This window comes from Balearica regulorum, chromosome 1, assembly GCF_011004875.1.
Source record: "Balearica regulorum gibbericeps isolate bBalReg1 chromosome 1, bBalReg1.pri, whole genome shotgun sequence".
In the NCBI taxonomy this organism is placed as follows: domain Eukaryota; kingdom Metazoa; phylum Chordata; class Aves; order Gruiformes; family Gruidae; genus Balearica; species Balearica regulorum.
Window position 1 is genome coordinate 52437886 of NC_046184.1, and position 16470 is coordinate 52454355.

The 16470-nt window shown below is 38.6% G+C and overlaps 3 protein-coding genes across 7 annotated transcripts in view; 1 reads left to right on the forward strand and 2 right to left on the reverse strand.

Moving 5' to 3' along the window:
- Nucleotides 1-5306: 5306 nt before the first annotated feature.
- LOC104640258 (inhibitor of nuclear factor kappa-B kinase-interacting protein-like) lies at nt 5307-5990 on the reverse strand. The gene has a single exon (XM_010308571.2). The coding sequence runs from the start codon at nt 5988-5990 to the stop codon at nt 5307-5309; it is 684 nt and encodes a 227-aa protein (XP_010306873.2).
- A 1243-nt stretch (nt 5991-7233) lies between these two features.
- LOC104640259 (inhibitor of nuclear factor kappa-B kinase-interacting protein) lies at nt 7234-14238 on the reverse strand. The gene is made up of 4 exons (XM_075749350.1): nt 14031-14238; nt 12211-12435; nt 10477-10594; nt 7234-9533 (listed from the first exon to the last, which is right to left on the reverse strand). Exons 2-4 carry the CDS (start codon nt 12402-12404, stop codon nt 8703-8705), a joined length of 1143 nt encoding a protein of 380 aa, XP_075605465.1. The 5' UTR covers nt 12405-12435; nt 14031-14238; the 3' UTR covers nt 7234-8702.
- The window catches only part of APAF1 (apoptotic peptidase activating factor 1), a 40516-nt gene continuing 38236 nt past the window's right edge, over nt 14191-16470 (forward strand). The window contains exons 1-2 of one of the 5 annotated variants that reach the window (XM_075749312.1): nt 14191-14451; nt 16265-16406. In XM_075749312.1, coding sequence (XP_075605427.1) covers nt 16269-16406 — 138 coding nt within the window. In that variant the 5' untranslated portion in view covers nt 14191-14451; nt 16265-16268. Of the gene's footprint in view, nt 14452-14670; nt 14756-16167; nt 16407-16470 lie in introns of those variants that run through there. The other 4 variants (XM_075749336.1, XM_075749320.1, XM_075749330.1 and 1 more) reach the window with 4 other exon arrangements.

Sequence of the window (16470 nt, forward strand, 5' to 3'; positions counted from 1 at the left end):
TTTGTGCAAAACTGTTTGGGTATACTGCCTTTCATCATGTGAGCTGATACTGAACTTGGCTTGGCATTCATGTGTATTGTACTGCTCCTTCCTCTTTACTTGCATCCTTCAGACTATAAAGGACAACTAGAGCAGGTGCCACTGGAGTAACATAAATATACTGGAGTCATGTTCCTGCTGCCATTTTACATAGTTTTGAGCTTCTTGCCCCCTGGGAAAACCCTCCAACTTCCAAGATTTTGGATGGTTATACTAAACAAGCAAGCTGAGCCTTATTTTGAATTGCTACCTTTCAAAACATGGAGTAAAATTTAAAACTGCTCTATTTCCCTGTCATCATGACAGTAAACACATTCTTAAAGTGGTTGGTATCTGACTGCATTATACAGCAAAGTCAAATTCCATAAGTCTAAATAAAATATTTGTACTAGTACTTTGGTGTTGAATTAAATATATTTCATGATATAAGTACGTACATCTTGTTGCCCCATTGTGAGTGGAAAGCTTTGAAATTATTTAATGAATCATTAAATGCTCCTAAGAGCTTCCTTGGAGGAGAGCATTAATGATGACTTGATCTTTTATCAAGACCGTTGATATTAAATGAGCTTTTGAAGTTAACTTTTGTATGCCATTCAACTTGCTAGGAAAAACAGTATCACTTTTGTGTACTGATTATCATAGGTTCTTTAAAGGTGTGTTTTTAACTGAGTAGACTTTTCTTTGTTTGCTAGAAAACATCTCAAATTCTGTCTAATCCTGGGAAAGTGGAGCACTGTTCTTCCAGCCTTAAAATTTGACAAGAGTGAGACAAATTTGGCTCATGCAGTGAGGTAGTCTGGCTGTCAGGTAATCCAATGATAAGCTAAATTTCTCAAGACTGTTTCTTGTAATTCTCCTTGTGGAGCAAAATCATGCCATTTTTCTCTAGAGTTGGGTCACCTTTGTGTGGCCATTTTAAATATGTGCAGTAGTAAGAGAATCTTAAATCCATTTTCTCACTGCTTAAGGGTACACCTGAAGCTTACCTGTTTAAAGATGCTCAGATAATTTTATCAAGGTAAATCTTGAGATAAGACTACAAGGGGCAGCTAGCTGTTCTTCTGTAACTGCGAAAGGGAAAATATACTTCATGCTACTCCTAGTGTTATGTTTCAGTGGAAAACGTGAGAGGGGGGAGCGCTGCCTTGCAGCTGCTGACTTCATTGACATTCAGCCATAGGCTTCGGGTGCTTGAGATGAAGGGATTTAACACAGAAAATGCTGTTCCTTATAGGGTCACCCACTGATATTTTAAATAAACTTCAGTGGGAAAACTGTAGTATTCAAATGCATTTGAAAGGTCAACCTTGTCATTGATAACTGCGTTATAGCGTAATGTGTGGAATGTTTTCCCGAAGTTGAGATGATGGGGCAGGGGAGCCGCAGTGCTTTAGATGGACATGTGTGTTCATTGTAAGGAAAGTCCTATATCAAAGGAACCATGTATAACTTGGATAACTCCAGACCAGTCGCTAAACCCAAAAGTGCTTTGTAAAACACGGATTGTGTATATGCTGCTTGTGTACATTGTTTTACGAAGGAGAAAACAGCCTTTCTTGCTATTACCGGAGCTGAGATCAGCATTCTGGTTTAAAGTATCCTGTCTATATAAATTTGGAATAACAACTCCATTCACACCCTGTATCAGGTTGTACTACAGGTTGTGGTGATACTTGCTGACATGTTGGTTGCATATCATTTTAAAATGGGCTGTAATAATACAAATAGTTGTAATTCATTTACATTTCTACACAGAAATTATGTAGTTCACAGTGAAAACAATAAACATCCTGCTTTTTTTATAGCAAATAGGAGTACCTTGGATAGCTGAGCTTAGTAGCTCCATGGCATTGTTACAGAATATGATTTCTTAACTCCGAGTGTTGTGGGAGAGGGATGTCACTAGCAGAAGCTTCTTGACTGAACTGATGTTCTGGTGTCTAAAAGCAGATTTTAACATGTTGGGATTACTTTGGTTGTGTCATTTTTCAGCACTGATCACTTAATGCTGTTGGGGTTTTGGTTTGGTTTTTTTTTTCTTTTTGGCTTTTCCCCCCCCCCCTTTTGAATTGCTGGCAAGAGTATAATTGGCCAGTTCTATACCTGTGTACTAAGTTAAAAGCAAAGATGTGCTGAGCATCACTACAGGTTGGGCTGCATGGGATGATCTGTTTCAAGTAGCACAGCTGTCATTTTCTTTATTACCTCAATATCTCAATAACTGAATAAAATTGTTGAGAGTATCACTGAGTGCCCCTAGCAATGAACTAAGTGAGGAGTTGTAGTTTTACGAGCTGATGCTCACCAGACGGCTGACAGTACTCAACTGAGGAGGGGAGGTTAGTGGGAGGTTAAATTTATGAAAAATACCTCTCACTCTGCCTCATCTTTTCCACTGTAGAAAGAGCTTTACCTCTGTCCTTATGCTGCTGTAATTACCAGGCTACTCTAAGACTTTGGTTGTGGAGGTGTGTGCTTGAAGGGCCTATGAAGATTTGTAATGTCTGTGCAGATTATGGGAGAATTACTCGCTTTAATTCTGAGGACACTATAGTGCGCGTGTAAATTTTAGACCCAGGGTGGGTTTTCTTTTCCAAGTAAACTTTACCTCTGTGACTTAAAACTTTTTCTCTTGCTCGTAGCAACAAAGTTTCTGTAAGGATCATCATGCTTTGGACCTGCACTACCTGGGAAGGAAGGGTAGGTGGTCTGCATACATCTATAGATAAATTAATGGTTCTGTAACATGTTTTGCGTACTTAACTACCCAGCGAGACCATGAACAGGACTCTATACTTGGCTTTTCACTGGTAGATGTGTTCTAAGATTTGGAGGCTATTAATTTGGAGGTTGCAAGTGAAACCAGTTGTCGCATCTTATTTTCTGGTTACTGCTCCAAAAAGTGTGTGTGCACTTTTCATCCAGAAAGACCTTTTTGCTGTGTCAAGACTACTCCGATTAACCGTGCAGCTGGAGCATATTTTCTACTTCACTTGTGTAGATTAAACCACGTATGGCGATTTTGCTGAGATAAGTAAACTTCACGTTAGTCACAATCTGATATCCTCGTGATACATTGGGATTACCTTAACTCCTCTTTTCATAACTTGTCATGATGCTTGCATAGCTCCTCATTTTAAATCCAAAGTCTCAGTTTCTTTCTACAGTGGAAGGCAAATTTATTCATTGTAAGCAGTTTGTATTTGCGTGAGAAAAGCCTAGCTATTAGCATATTTTGGGCCAAAAATATTTAGTAGTGCTCTACTGGTACTCTAGTTCTGCCTCTCACGATTTTCACTAGCTACTGACCACAAATGGTTCATTCACGAAGTTGAAAACAAAATAAATAAAATTACTATAGCCCATGATGCAATTAATCCACTGGTAACTGTTAACTGCATCATGTGGGCCATAGTGAGACGCAGAGGATCGATGTCTCACACAGCTGTATCAGTGTTCTTTTGGGAGCCACATCTGTTGTGCCAAGCACTGTCCTTGGCGGGACCAACATGAGCTTGCATGCGCAAGAGGAGTGGTGGATTTGGTGAAATCCAGGCATTAACATACAAATGAGATGTATTTATTATGTAAATCCCAAACTTATGGGAGGGGTGTGTGTGTGTATGTATATATATTCATGTATGATACACAACCCACACTTTAGCGTGGCTGATCATTCTGGATGTTCTTTAATTTTTGACTCCTTCAAATGCCATTTGGTTATTTCCGGGGGCTGGCTTAAGAATTGTGTGACAAGAGCAAAGGGACGCCGGTTGGTATCAGTATCTGTGGATGCTTTCTAGGAAAACTTGTCTTTTGCCAGGTTTGTCCTTGTGGGTTGTCAGGTGGACTGGAAGGCGGCAAAAGAAAATCAGAGGTAGGAATGGACCCATACCAAAAAGAGGAAAACTTGATGAAACAAAGCATTTCATGTTGGCTGAGGACAACAAAGCAAGGGAGGTATGGAAGAGCAACAATGGGAAGCAGGCCAAAAGATATGGAATGCTGAATGAGGATGGGAATAGCAAGGGAGGGGAATGGTCACATCTGTACAATCAAGAGTCCAGAGGCTGTAAGGTATTCCGGTATGACTAACTAAACAATTGAGAAGTTACAAAGGCCTTACTGTATGCCTATACTTCTTGATGTAACAATTTATAGGGATTTTCTTAATTGCTGTATCTCTCCTAATTGGCTTTTATAATTATTTTTACTCCTATTAATGCACTTTTCCCTCTTTCTCTGCTAAACCCACTTCCATGATCTTGTTACTTCAGTGCACCACCTACTGCATTTTCAAATGTCTCAGATCTCTTAAACTCTTGCTCTTCACCACAGAAATACTGCCAATGGCTCCTATCAGTCTAACCTTTTGGGACCCGAGCAGCTTCTCTTTGCTAATTCTGCAGCTTACTATAGTGTTTTACAGGCTAAGAAACAATAAACGAGTAACACTGGTAGGATTCCTGAACAGATACCATGACAGGGGGAGAAAGCCATCTGTGGGGTTAGTAGGTCTTTCAAAACGTTGTCCCCATATATTCTGTGTTTTAAAACGTAACAGTGCTGCACGGCAATTATGATTTACAATTACAAAGCCTCACACAAAATCTTACACAAATTATTCCATCTAAATGTGTGACAAACTTTTTGCAAGGCATCAGGAGGATTTCTGGGCATTGCTTGCTTCACTGCATTTACCTCTTTAAATATTATTTTAAAAAAGGAAAGTGGTATAGTTTACAACATTCATAGAGTGAATATATTGAGACAAATACTAAATTGCTACTGCAGTTTGACTAACTCTTTCAACTCTTATCTGGAAACCACAATTTTATTCCTTCCTTTGGAGCAGAAAAGGAAACCTGAAGGGTCTGTCAGTGTTGGCTCCTGCTTTCTTTATGAAAGCAAACTCTGAAGAACAACGTTTTATGCTTTAACACTCTTTTATTGTACAAAACAAGCAATTTATTAAATATAGCATGTCATCCTTCAGAAAGACAGATGCAGAATGACATGTTTTTTGCTCACATTACAGCTTGTCCCTTGAAATCAGTATGACTTTTTTCTGTCCTTTTCAAAGGAAGAGGACAAATCTCTAGTTAAGTTTCGGTGTGCTTCTAAATGAAGCCTTTAAATATTGTCTTTCTTTTTAGTACTGGAGTTACCACTCCTCAAACACTACCATTCTTTAGGCAGTGGTATTTCACAGTGTTCAGTTCATGTCTGAAATCTTGGTTATTTCATCTTTCATATCTTTGATCTCAGTTTGAACTCGTTAGATTGGCCAATTTCTCATTCAGTAAAACCATTTCCTTCTCCCGTCGTAATACATCCTCCACTAATCTTCCTATTCTCAGTGTTAGGTCATTTATTAATGGCTCCAAGATGGCAAAATCCTTTTTCAGTTTGTACATCTTGGGTTTTAAATCATTTGCAAATGTAACTGTCTTCAGAACTTTTGCTCTCTCACCTTCAAGATTCAAAAGTCTGTCCGAATGCTTGTTAAAATCACTCCTTAACTCGGATAACGCTGCCTCAATTTGCTCAATTCTTCTTGCATTACTGGATGCCAAGCTTTGTAGCTCTGTACTTCGGTCGATGCTACTGGTAAGCAGGTCACCTATATTCTTTACTGTCTTCTTTTCACCTTTTTCTACTTTATCTTCTAGTGTTTGCAAAGAATCTGTCAGTGCAGTCATATCTGAGACTAGGCCTGAAATCCGCCTTATGTCAGTTTTTACTGTCACAATCGTCAAAGTTATGTTTTTTGCTACAGAAGCTGCATTCTGTTCAACACTTGAAACTGCATGAAAAAGGGTTGTTAAATTCTTCTGCAGTTCTTCTTGTTTTTTAATTATGCTGCTAGACCATATTTTCATTGTATAAATATCTTCCTGCAGATGTTTAATGTGAGAAATTATTTGAAGATCTTCCAGCTCTTCCATTAAGTTCCAAGGCTTTTCACACTAGAAGGATACAAATAAAAATATTTGATAAGATTTCTAGCTTAACAACTCACATCAAAATTAAAGCTATACTCTAATAAAATATCTTACTATTCTGGTATTGAAATTCAGTGCAAAACCTGCCTTTAGGAAATAAACTTCTGTCACAATACAACCAAAAAATTAATTTTTTACCTTTCAGTATACATAATGAATTCAAATGTTACTACTTTTTCTATTATAACAAAAATTACAGAAAGGTACTAGATGACTTTCCAGCATGACCTCTGAAAACACAAGTCATCAAATGCAATCTTCTGATTTACGGAAATTTTTGTATTAAGCCTATAACCTGCATGATTCAGAAAGATGCCTACTTTAAAATTCTCTTACCCCAAAATCATGGACCGTAATTAACTGATGTGTTTTTATTTTGGTAATCATAATATGTATTTTGAACATGGTGTTCACAGAAGAAAAAGCCAAAGCAATAAGGCATGGTTCCCTTTTGTTTAAATAGCCCCCAAAATACTTCACAGGAAAAACATCACTTAAAGCATAAAAGCTACGTCAATGAGGGAACACTCATGCTACTGTTGGATTTTTGGCTGAATTTGCTAGTTCACTTTTTTTAAATCAGTGGTTCTTGGTTTTCAAATTTGAGAGGAGGAAAGGAAGATACTTGAGTGATACTATTCTGTTCAATCCCCAGTAAGTCAGTGTAGAACTTGGAGAGAAAAAAAAAAAAAACGGGCAAGCTGAAACACATTCTAAGAGGCTATCATTAGTTTTAAGTGACTAATCCTTTTCTTGACACGAGTAGTCAAAATATCACCAAAGAAATAAATATTGTAAACTTTTTGATAGCAACAGTCATTCCTCACTAGCACAGAACCATTTGCTAAAAACCAAAATACCAAAATTTAGGTTATGGAGAGTTGTGCTGGTTTCCTAGGTAATACCCTCTAAGGATGAGGCTGTCCTGCTCAATCTCATGTACATTCAGCTTTCAGTAGGGTTGGGGCTGATGAAAGACATTAAACTGGGGAGCGTACCACTGGTAATTCAGCCACCCTTCCTCAAACATACACGAAGTAGAAACACACTTGGGAAAAGAATTTAAAAACATTTCCATATAGAGCAGTATTTTGTAATGGATGACTGAACACTACAGTATTTATTCCATACTCTCTTCTGGAAGAGCAATTTACTTTGAATTAGATTATGCACCAGGACAGGGCAATCCACTGCAATATATTTTATTGAATATAAACAGATACAAATCTATACATAAATAACAAATATATGAAACTGAAAGACTCTATAACATTGAGAAATGCTGGTTTAATAGTCTCTTGAATGGGCAGCATTAACTGTAGTCAAGATTTCAGTAGAGTTCTAGATAAATGAAAACCAGAATAATTTAACTTAAACCTGATTAAGTCATAAATGTTAGGGGTTCATACTGTCTGCTAAGCAATCTCTTTTCCTGAGTTCAGGAATTGGAAATTACCAAGATATAAGTCTGTAGAGACAAATTTCTGATGGTCCTGAGATCCAAATTTCAATGAACAGCTATCAGGCATATTAGGTAGTACTGCATCCTGTGTAAGTAGATCTATTAGACCTACAGATAAATTAGCTATTCCGTGTCTCCAAGTACATAACTCCCTGGCTTTCATTAATTGCTTTTGCAGCTCTTGGTCCACCAGGCTTTGGGAAACAATGTCAGTGACACTGTTAAGTTTTTTCCCCTTTGAAATGCAATACCAGACAAATCATGCAATGCCTAACAGAGAACATTCTACAAAAGAAAAGGGTAAAACTTGTTTCTAACAGCACCATAACAAACAAACCGCCAAACTAATAGTATGACTGATCACACCAAACCTGCAAATTAAACGATGGAAGAATATAACCGGAATGTCTGTTAATAAGAACTTCAGTATGTAGTCCAACGACTTCAGAACAAAACTATGCCAGTGACTTTAGAAAGTTTGAAAAAGCTGGGAATGAGGTTTAAGGAGGCCACTTGCATGGGGTCCAAGAAATAAAAGATAATACCAGCTGCTATGAATACCAGTACAAGAGAAGGCTCTCAGTAAAGAGTACTTTACTAGTGTTTTCTGTAATGCTGTTGTATATAAGCTTCAGCTTTTAAAAATGTACTTAGTGCTTTCCCGCACATAATACAATATGTAGATCCCAGTAACAACTCTGACATTGAAAAGTCTGTACCGTAAGCACAAAACCATTATGGTATATAATATGTTAAAAGCTAGGTACATGCATATCTGCCTAGAGATATGAACTTAATTGTTCATTGTGTTACAAGTCCATAGAACGTAATACAAAAAGGAAAAATGTAAAAACCAAGGTAGTGAGAATGAAATGCAAATTTTAATCTAACGTCTCCAAGGTTTTTTCTTAAATCTAAATACTTTGCTTCAAATTTCATTTTAATAAAAATGATTTTTTAATAAATAAGCTGAAAATAATCTTTAATTTATTTAAGAAAATACTCCTTTCCTCCTCCAACACAAGGAGGAGTATTTCTTGCTCTCTAACCTCTTTATTATTTTGCCTTTCAGTCTGATCCAATGCCTATTTAAATTGATGGCAGTATTTCAGCCACCATCAACATATGTTGGAGTCACGTTATTTATAATAAATTAAAGTGCTCTTTCATCAGTGAAAACCCTAAGTCCAAATTCACTTATCCCCATTCTGGTCATTTTCTAAGTTATAGCTTTCTAAAGTTATTTCTTCTACTTTTGAAGATACTTTTATGTCATGCACTACTTCTTTTAAAACCACTATTTCATTTTGCACTTTCAATATGCTGTCATTGTGTTGTATGCCTTCAAGAACCTTTTGCATTGCCATTGCATCAGAAGCAGTTTTCAACATATCATTTTCCACAGTATATAGCTGTGTTGTCAAGTCCTCTATCTTTTTCTCCATGCTTAGCAATTCACTTGATAATCTAAGAATAGAGTGAATAGCATTTTCAATTGTTGGCAAATGGGTCTTGCACTCCTCAATTTTAGGTTCACAGTTCACAAGTTTCTGATTCAGGTCTGTGTCCTTGGCTACCAGACTATTCTGCTGTTCTTCTAGCTTTTCAACTGCTTTTGCATGTAAGTCCAGTTTTTGTTCAACTCTAGAGAATTCATCATCTTCTTGCCTTTTTAGCGTTTTAATATTTCTGGCTGTACTGTCTTCCAAATCTTTTACTTTTTCTGAAAGGGATTTAATTCTTTGGTCAACTTCATTAATTTGGGAAGTAACTTCTGTATGTATGAACTTCACTTCAGATTTTAAACCACTAGTGTTTGTGTTCATTTCCTCCAAGTTTCTTCTCCAGGAATTTGTAACATTTTGGAACTTCTCATTAATGCTCTCCATCTTTCTAGAGAGAATCTGTTCATTGTTCTGAATATCATTTATGATGTTATGAAGAGAAGATACTTCCTGCTCAAACTCAGTCATCACAGAGATGGATGAGGAAGCTTCTCGTAGGATACTTTCAGAAGACTCAAGCTGCATTTATAACACAAAACAATATCCATGTCTACTTAAAGAAAGTAAGAATAGAAAACTATTTGCATTTATTCTATGTTAAATAAAGTCCCTCAGAAGCCATTTTATTTGTTACAAAGCTCCTATATGATTTGTTTTCATATTTCATCTTTAAAATACTGTTGATCAACCTAGCATGAAAAAGTCATAGAAAAGGGTATGTTTGTTGTTGAATTTCTACAGAATACATGCTATTTTCTTTGTTGTCAATCCCCTATTTTCTATGGTGGGGTTGGGTTGGGATTTGTTTTGTGGTTTTTTTTTTTTTTTTTTTATAATGTATCATGCTACCTAGATCCCATGCAACATTTTGCAATCTGAAGTATGGTATATAAATATCCAAATTACACCATGCATAAATTACATCATTATGAGATCAGTGCTAAAACAACATCACAGGCATAAGCCATGCCATACTCCCATCATTATCTCTAAGATACAGGGAATAATTTGGCAGCCAGTCCAAGTTCTACTTGACAGTGTCACACATAGATAAGAAAATAAAATAGCAATGAAAAAATATTACTATCACTTCATTACGTCTTTCATATTATTAGAGTGGGTTTCCTACATAAAAACACCTGTGAATTTTCTTCAAATCAACGTATTATACACAGAACAGTACTGTTAAAATGAAGTATGTGCATAAATGTAAGTTTTAAAAAATAGTTTAGTGTCTAAAAATAATACTGAGATATAACCACTATATTCACGTACTTGAACAATGGCATGGATTGACATGTTTAGTCACGTGAAATATTCTCCAAAGGCCTATTCACAGGCAAGTAGAACATGTTATAAAAATTTATTTTAAAACTGTGAGATAAATTTAGCTAAATGACAACAAAGTAAACCAATGACAAATGTTCACCAGAGATTATTGCATTAAGATGCTAATGATTACCTTTTCAGAAATTAAGTTAACTTTAGTTTCAACATCCAGGAATTTTTCAGCTTTTTGCTGTAAGAAATTGTACTTTTTTTCCATATCAGCAAATTGACTTGACTGACAAAATAGGAACCTGCAAATTGCAAATAAATAAACAGTAAATGTAATTATATAACTAGCAAATATTAAGTGTTCCAGGACCCAATACACAGCAATCTGTTACTGCAGGGCTTTATGCTCACAGAATTTGCTAGCTCAATATATGAAAGAAAAGAAATATTAGGGTTTAATGAAGTTGATCTATTGTCTTCATACGGGAGTTATATTCAATAGAGGTGGGAAAATAAGGAAACATCCAGAGATGTGCTTTATTCTTACACAGTATGCCATTCAAACAGGAAAAATGTCCGATAAGACTACTGACATAGGGAAGCCATTGCATGCTTGCAATGCATTGCTTCACAGGTAAGGCACTATATTTTATTGATAAAATTATTTAACAGGTGGAAATAAAACACAAAAAATAATTCGGACTTTCTTGTAAAGCATTAAGATATACATAGAAGTCTTTGGATTTAGAAAGGCTAGTTAACTCTAATGTTTAATTGTAACCATTCAAGAACATATGGTGCATCATGGTAAAGCTTGTGTAGTTACTATTATGATGATGCTAGCTTTGAACAGTACAGATCTCAGTCCTGTGCTTTATATACATACAAGATTCATTTACTGTGAACTTGGGAACTTTCTGAACTGTAAGCACTTTGTCCAGTTAAAACAGAAATGAGAAAACCAAGCAAAAAAATCCCCTGAATTTTGCTGGATGTTTATTAATCCCAAAACAAAGTTTATTGTAGACTCTGCAGGGGTCTATTCTCAGTAGCAAGAACAATTTTATCTAGAACAATAGAGTTTATTTAAAATACTTGTGCTTTCATAAATTGATATTAGTATATTGCATAGCAATTATAAGTTTCAAAACATCTACAACAGTCTATACAAATTAACTTAGGCAATAAAAGCTAAAATGCTAGCTACAGAGAGATAAATGCAAACCAGACATAAACAGATATACATCAAACAGTAAGCAGAAGCATCACTAATCATTTTATTCTACTATGTTGTTATGTTTCTCAAAGATTTAGATAATGAAATCTGGACAATATTAAAATGAGAACAAATTTTACCTAAATTTTCAGATTGACATTTAGAGTGTAATAATCTGGACTAATTTCTTGCACTAGAGTTCTGAGAATTTAATGATGGAACTAAGGTTCTGATGCCGCTAAGATATTCTAAAACGTATTTTACAAAGATGTTTGACCTTTACTTGAAGACTCCACCTGATGAACAATTTAGCACACTGCTGAGCAAATTATTTACAGAAAAACTCCACTTCTCCTGTTGAATTATTTACCTGCCAAATGAGCCTTGTTGTACTACTCATTGTCATATTAAGTTGCTCTTCACAGCTAGATGTAGTCTCCAAAGCAGGTATTTACAATTCATGAGCATTTTAAACTTTCAACACGAAAGAACAGATCAAGCTTCTATAATCCCTCACTGTATAACAATGTTTCCATACTTGCGAATACTGCTTTTCTTTTCTTGATCCTTCTAGCTTTAACACGTTTCTATAGTCACTTAACCCAAATGCTATATTCAAATGTAACTAATCATAGTACCATGACTGAATACAGTACAGAATACAAACAAAAGTACTAAAATCCACTTTGGAGGGTTACCTACCAGGTCAGCACCAGGCAAACAGCAAGGGAAATTACACTCAAAGTTGTCCGTGAGTCCATCCAAAAGGAACTCCGATTATTGCTGGTCCTGGGACTTGCCAGCTTCCCATAGTTACTGTGCTTCTCAACCTTTGGTGAACCTTCATTGGTCTTTGATGAAGAAATACCTTTTTTCCTCTGCTTAACTTCAGACATTTTGTGTTCTTAAAATGCAGAAGCAAAAGGCCTAGGGAAAAAACCCCACAAACAAAACGAAAAACAACAACAAAATGAAAAAGGACTAGTTACTTCTAACCAACCTCAAATATAACCTTTTGCCCTTTAGTTACACAAATATGCCCCCAGAAAACATTTACTTCAGTGTTCGCTATGTTTTCTAGTTATGTGAACTTTTTTAAAGTGTCACAATACTTTCATAAGACTTTGTGAAAATTTTTGGTTTCAATACCATAGAGCATTGCTTTCATATTTTCTCAAACTGAACTTTTAAAACTTCAGCTAATTTCACCTTTCCAGAAATGTTTTAGCTGTTGTACCACAAGCCATTTGGAAGATATACCTGAAATCACAAAGACTGAAAGCATGGTATTTCTTTTTATAGTTGATTACTGTCACAACTTTGTCAGTAATTTCACTATCCTGTTTTATTTATAATTTTTAAAAAATGTATTGCATACTCTATATTAAAGGAGAAAATTAATTTTCTCATTTTTAAAAATAGATTGCAAATCAAGCTTTAATTTTGAAATAGTTCTGTTGTAATGATTTCATGTCATCTGTAAAACCACAGACATCAGTTAATAGAAAACCATTAATAGAAAAATACAGATTCATGAAAAAATGCATCTAGATAAAAAAAAAAAAGCTGTAATTTCCACTTTGCTAAAATTAAGATCCAAAGAGAGTCAGGCAACGTGAATCTCTGATTTCGAGGACTACAAAAGCTCATATTCTAACCAAGTGGAAGTACAGAGTGGAATTTTTAAGCCTAAAATCTTCCAGCATACTGCTCAAAATAGACTACTTGATCCTTGATGAATTCGCTTTAGCACAATTTGAGACAAAAATGTCATGCTTCTTTCTGGATCACTTTGCAGTATTGCAGCTTAGTCCCATGTCAAAGTATATTTAAATATTAGAGATATTTACATAGTCACATAGACATGTAAAAGGCACTGTTTAAAATCTAAACCTGGCACAACAACATGAACCTTTGAGCTGTTTATGAGTCACAGTACTAGGAAGCACGCTCGGAGTTTGAAGTATGGAGGAAAAAAACATCTCTTGCTCTCCCCCAGAAAGAGCAAAAATGCTGTTTTCTAACTTTTAAAACACCTTTGGGAGTGAGAGCACGTATTATGAAGTTAAAATGAAAAGATCTGGATGGTAGTTAGGAAGACAGTTTAATACAGGAACAAGAACTCGGCTTTAACAAGGACACCTTCAGAGCGCAACGCCGTGCAGTACAGAGGAAGGACCGCAGCCCCCCGCCGCCCACCCCTTGCCCCCGGGACAGCCCTGCCTGTGCTCGGCCCGGGGCACGCAGCGGCTGCTCCCTCCCCTCCAGGGCACTTCCGCACCCCCTTCGCTCTCGGGGCCCCCAGGAAACTTCCCCCAGCCCAGGAGCCCCCCGCCCGCACTCGGAGCGGGCCTTGCGGGTCACCACTCAGCCCCGACGACCTCCCGCGGCCCTGTCGCTCCAGGGGCCGTCAGCGGCGCCCCCGACCCCCAGCACTTCAGGGCGCCTTTCCCCCCTCCCTCGGCAGCCCGGCACCCACTCCACTCCGCTGCCACGCTCCTCCGCCCGGCCACCCTCCGTACCCTCAGCGCTTCCTCCGGTGCCAGCTGCGAGGCGGGGAAGGCCGTAACCACGCTTACACGCCCCGGAGCCCCACCACCGGCCCGGGCCAGCGCTTGACGCCTCGCCCTTTGCTGCCGTTGGCAGCCGCAGCCGCTCCCCCAACCTGCAGCGCGCCACGTCAGGCGCGCTCCCCCCGCTCTGCCGAGCCAGCTGAACCTCCGCGGCTCTGCGCCGGCGTGGCAGCGCTGGGCTTTGTTCCGCGCGGGGGGCGGGCTCCTGCCGGCCGCCGGGGAGGGCAGGGGGCCGGCACAGCCCTTCTCCCACCCCCGGGCCCGGAAAGAGGAAGTTCTTAGCGGCGCGCTAGTTCCCCGGTGCGGGCTAGCGGCGTCTTGTCAGGGTGAGGCGAAAACTTGTTGCTGGCTGCCCGCTAGGTGAGCGGCGGTGGCGGAGAGGGAGGGAAGGGACGAGGAGGGGCCGTGCCAGGGCCGTGCCCCCGCGGTTTCGCTGCGGCGCCCCTGAGGGTGACTCCAGCCTGCGGCTCCGGAGCTCTCCGTAGCGGAGGCGGCTTCCACCCCCCGCCTCGGGGGGGAAAGTTGTGGAGGTTGCCGGGCAGAGCCCCCTGGACCGGCGCCCCGGCAGGGTGGGGGGTGGCGGCGGCAGGCGGCTGGTCTGAGCGCTTCGGTTTCTGTTTCATTCTCCCCGCAGCTGGTAGCTGCGGCTCCGGTGAGGCGTGTCTGGGTGTGAGGTAACCCTTTGTTTTGTGTGTTTGTGGGGCGCTTTCTTTTTGTGTTTGCTTCACGTGTGATTATTTTCTCTTTCTACTTTCATAACCACATAATTTCCAGTACAAATAGGGAATTCTGTCAGCACGGCGGAAGAGACGCTCCATGCCGGGCTTAGCCAAAGGCCGCTGTTCTGCGTCTGCCCGGCTCCCGACGGAGGGAGCGAAGGGAAAGGTGAAGGCTTCCGCGGGCAGCCGCGTAGCTGCTCTGTGGAGGAGCTTGCGATTGCCCGCGGAGCCGCCGGTCCTTGTGCAGGAGCGGAGAGATCACTGGGATCATTAGGGACTCTCAGGGGCAGCTGAGCGGTACTGAAAAGCCTTGACATGGTAGACGATAGTTTTCACTTTATATTGTCTTCAGGCAATTTTTTTTTTTTTATGACTAGAGGAAGAATGCAAATTTATAGTTGTGCGTCATATGCTGACAAAGGAAGGTATAGCTCAGTCATTGGCAGCGTTGGGTGCGCCATCGTCCATCGTGTGTTGAGATCTGAGTGTACTTGTATGGAGTCCTGAACTTGGAGACAACATCAAGCTTATCTCGTGGGATTTGGTATGCAGGGTGTTTATTTTCTGTTGTCGTTCTGCCCAGTGCTGTCAGCCATGAGACCAGACCTCTTTCTCACCATGTTGTCCCAATCACATGATCCAAGGACTTAAAAAATTTGAGGGAGGTAGTGGGCGGGGAGAAGACCTTTTCATAGAGACGTTTAGCAAGTTCCTAGTATATGAGAAGCTTGCACAGACTGTGATTCTTTGATTCTGCAAGTATTCATAAACATAAATTGATAGAAATGTGGAAAAGGACTCTGATTTTTTTCTTCAGAATTAGCAGTACATATCTACTTCTTTAGTGAAAACTTGCATTCACATAGTGAGCACAAAAGTTTTGCTGTGAGTCTAATTCATTATTAAAGACTGAAATTATTTTTATACCTGCTTTATATTCCTCCAAGTGGAGCAATCAGAGAAATACTATAGTCATATTAATTATAATAATGCTCAGCTGGATGTTTTTATTGAACATAATAGCATATGGCATCTAAACAATATTTCAAGAATACTATTCATATTCACAGTAGCTTGTGAACTATTACAACTTAACTATTAATATGCCTTTTTCTATGCTGTTGAAAGGGAATATTAGATTTTGCCGGTGTTTTCTTGATATTACTGTACTGTCCAGCTAAGCTAGACTAGTAAGTCATAAACAGTACAATTGAATTCATATAACAGTAGTATGAAAGTCTCTTTATCAAGACAGAAAGTAAAAAAAACAACTAATTTTTTTAGCTTTCTGCAGTTTGTGGTATGAGTTTGAACATTCACTGTATTTTCCACTAATGCAGTTGCTCTGCTTCTCTTTCTGATTTAAAATAGCTCATGAATTTTGATTTAAAAAACTCTCTTCCTTGTATGTTATGTTCTAGTTCCACCTTGACTTCCTTACGCACAGTCTTTTTCACACTGAAGAAATATGGATGTCAAGAGTAGAAATTATTTACTTATGCATCGCCAAGCATTGGAAAAAGACATCAAGACCTCTTATATTATGGATCGTATGATTTCTGACGAAGTACTAACATTACAGGAGGAGGAGAGAGTGAAGCAACAGGTAGAATTGTCTCTCACTGTTATTTATTTTCCTAGTCTACTCACATGTTTTATCATCCTTTTTA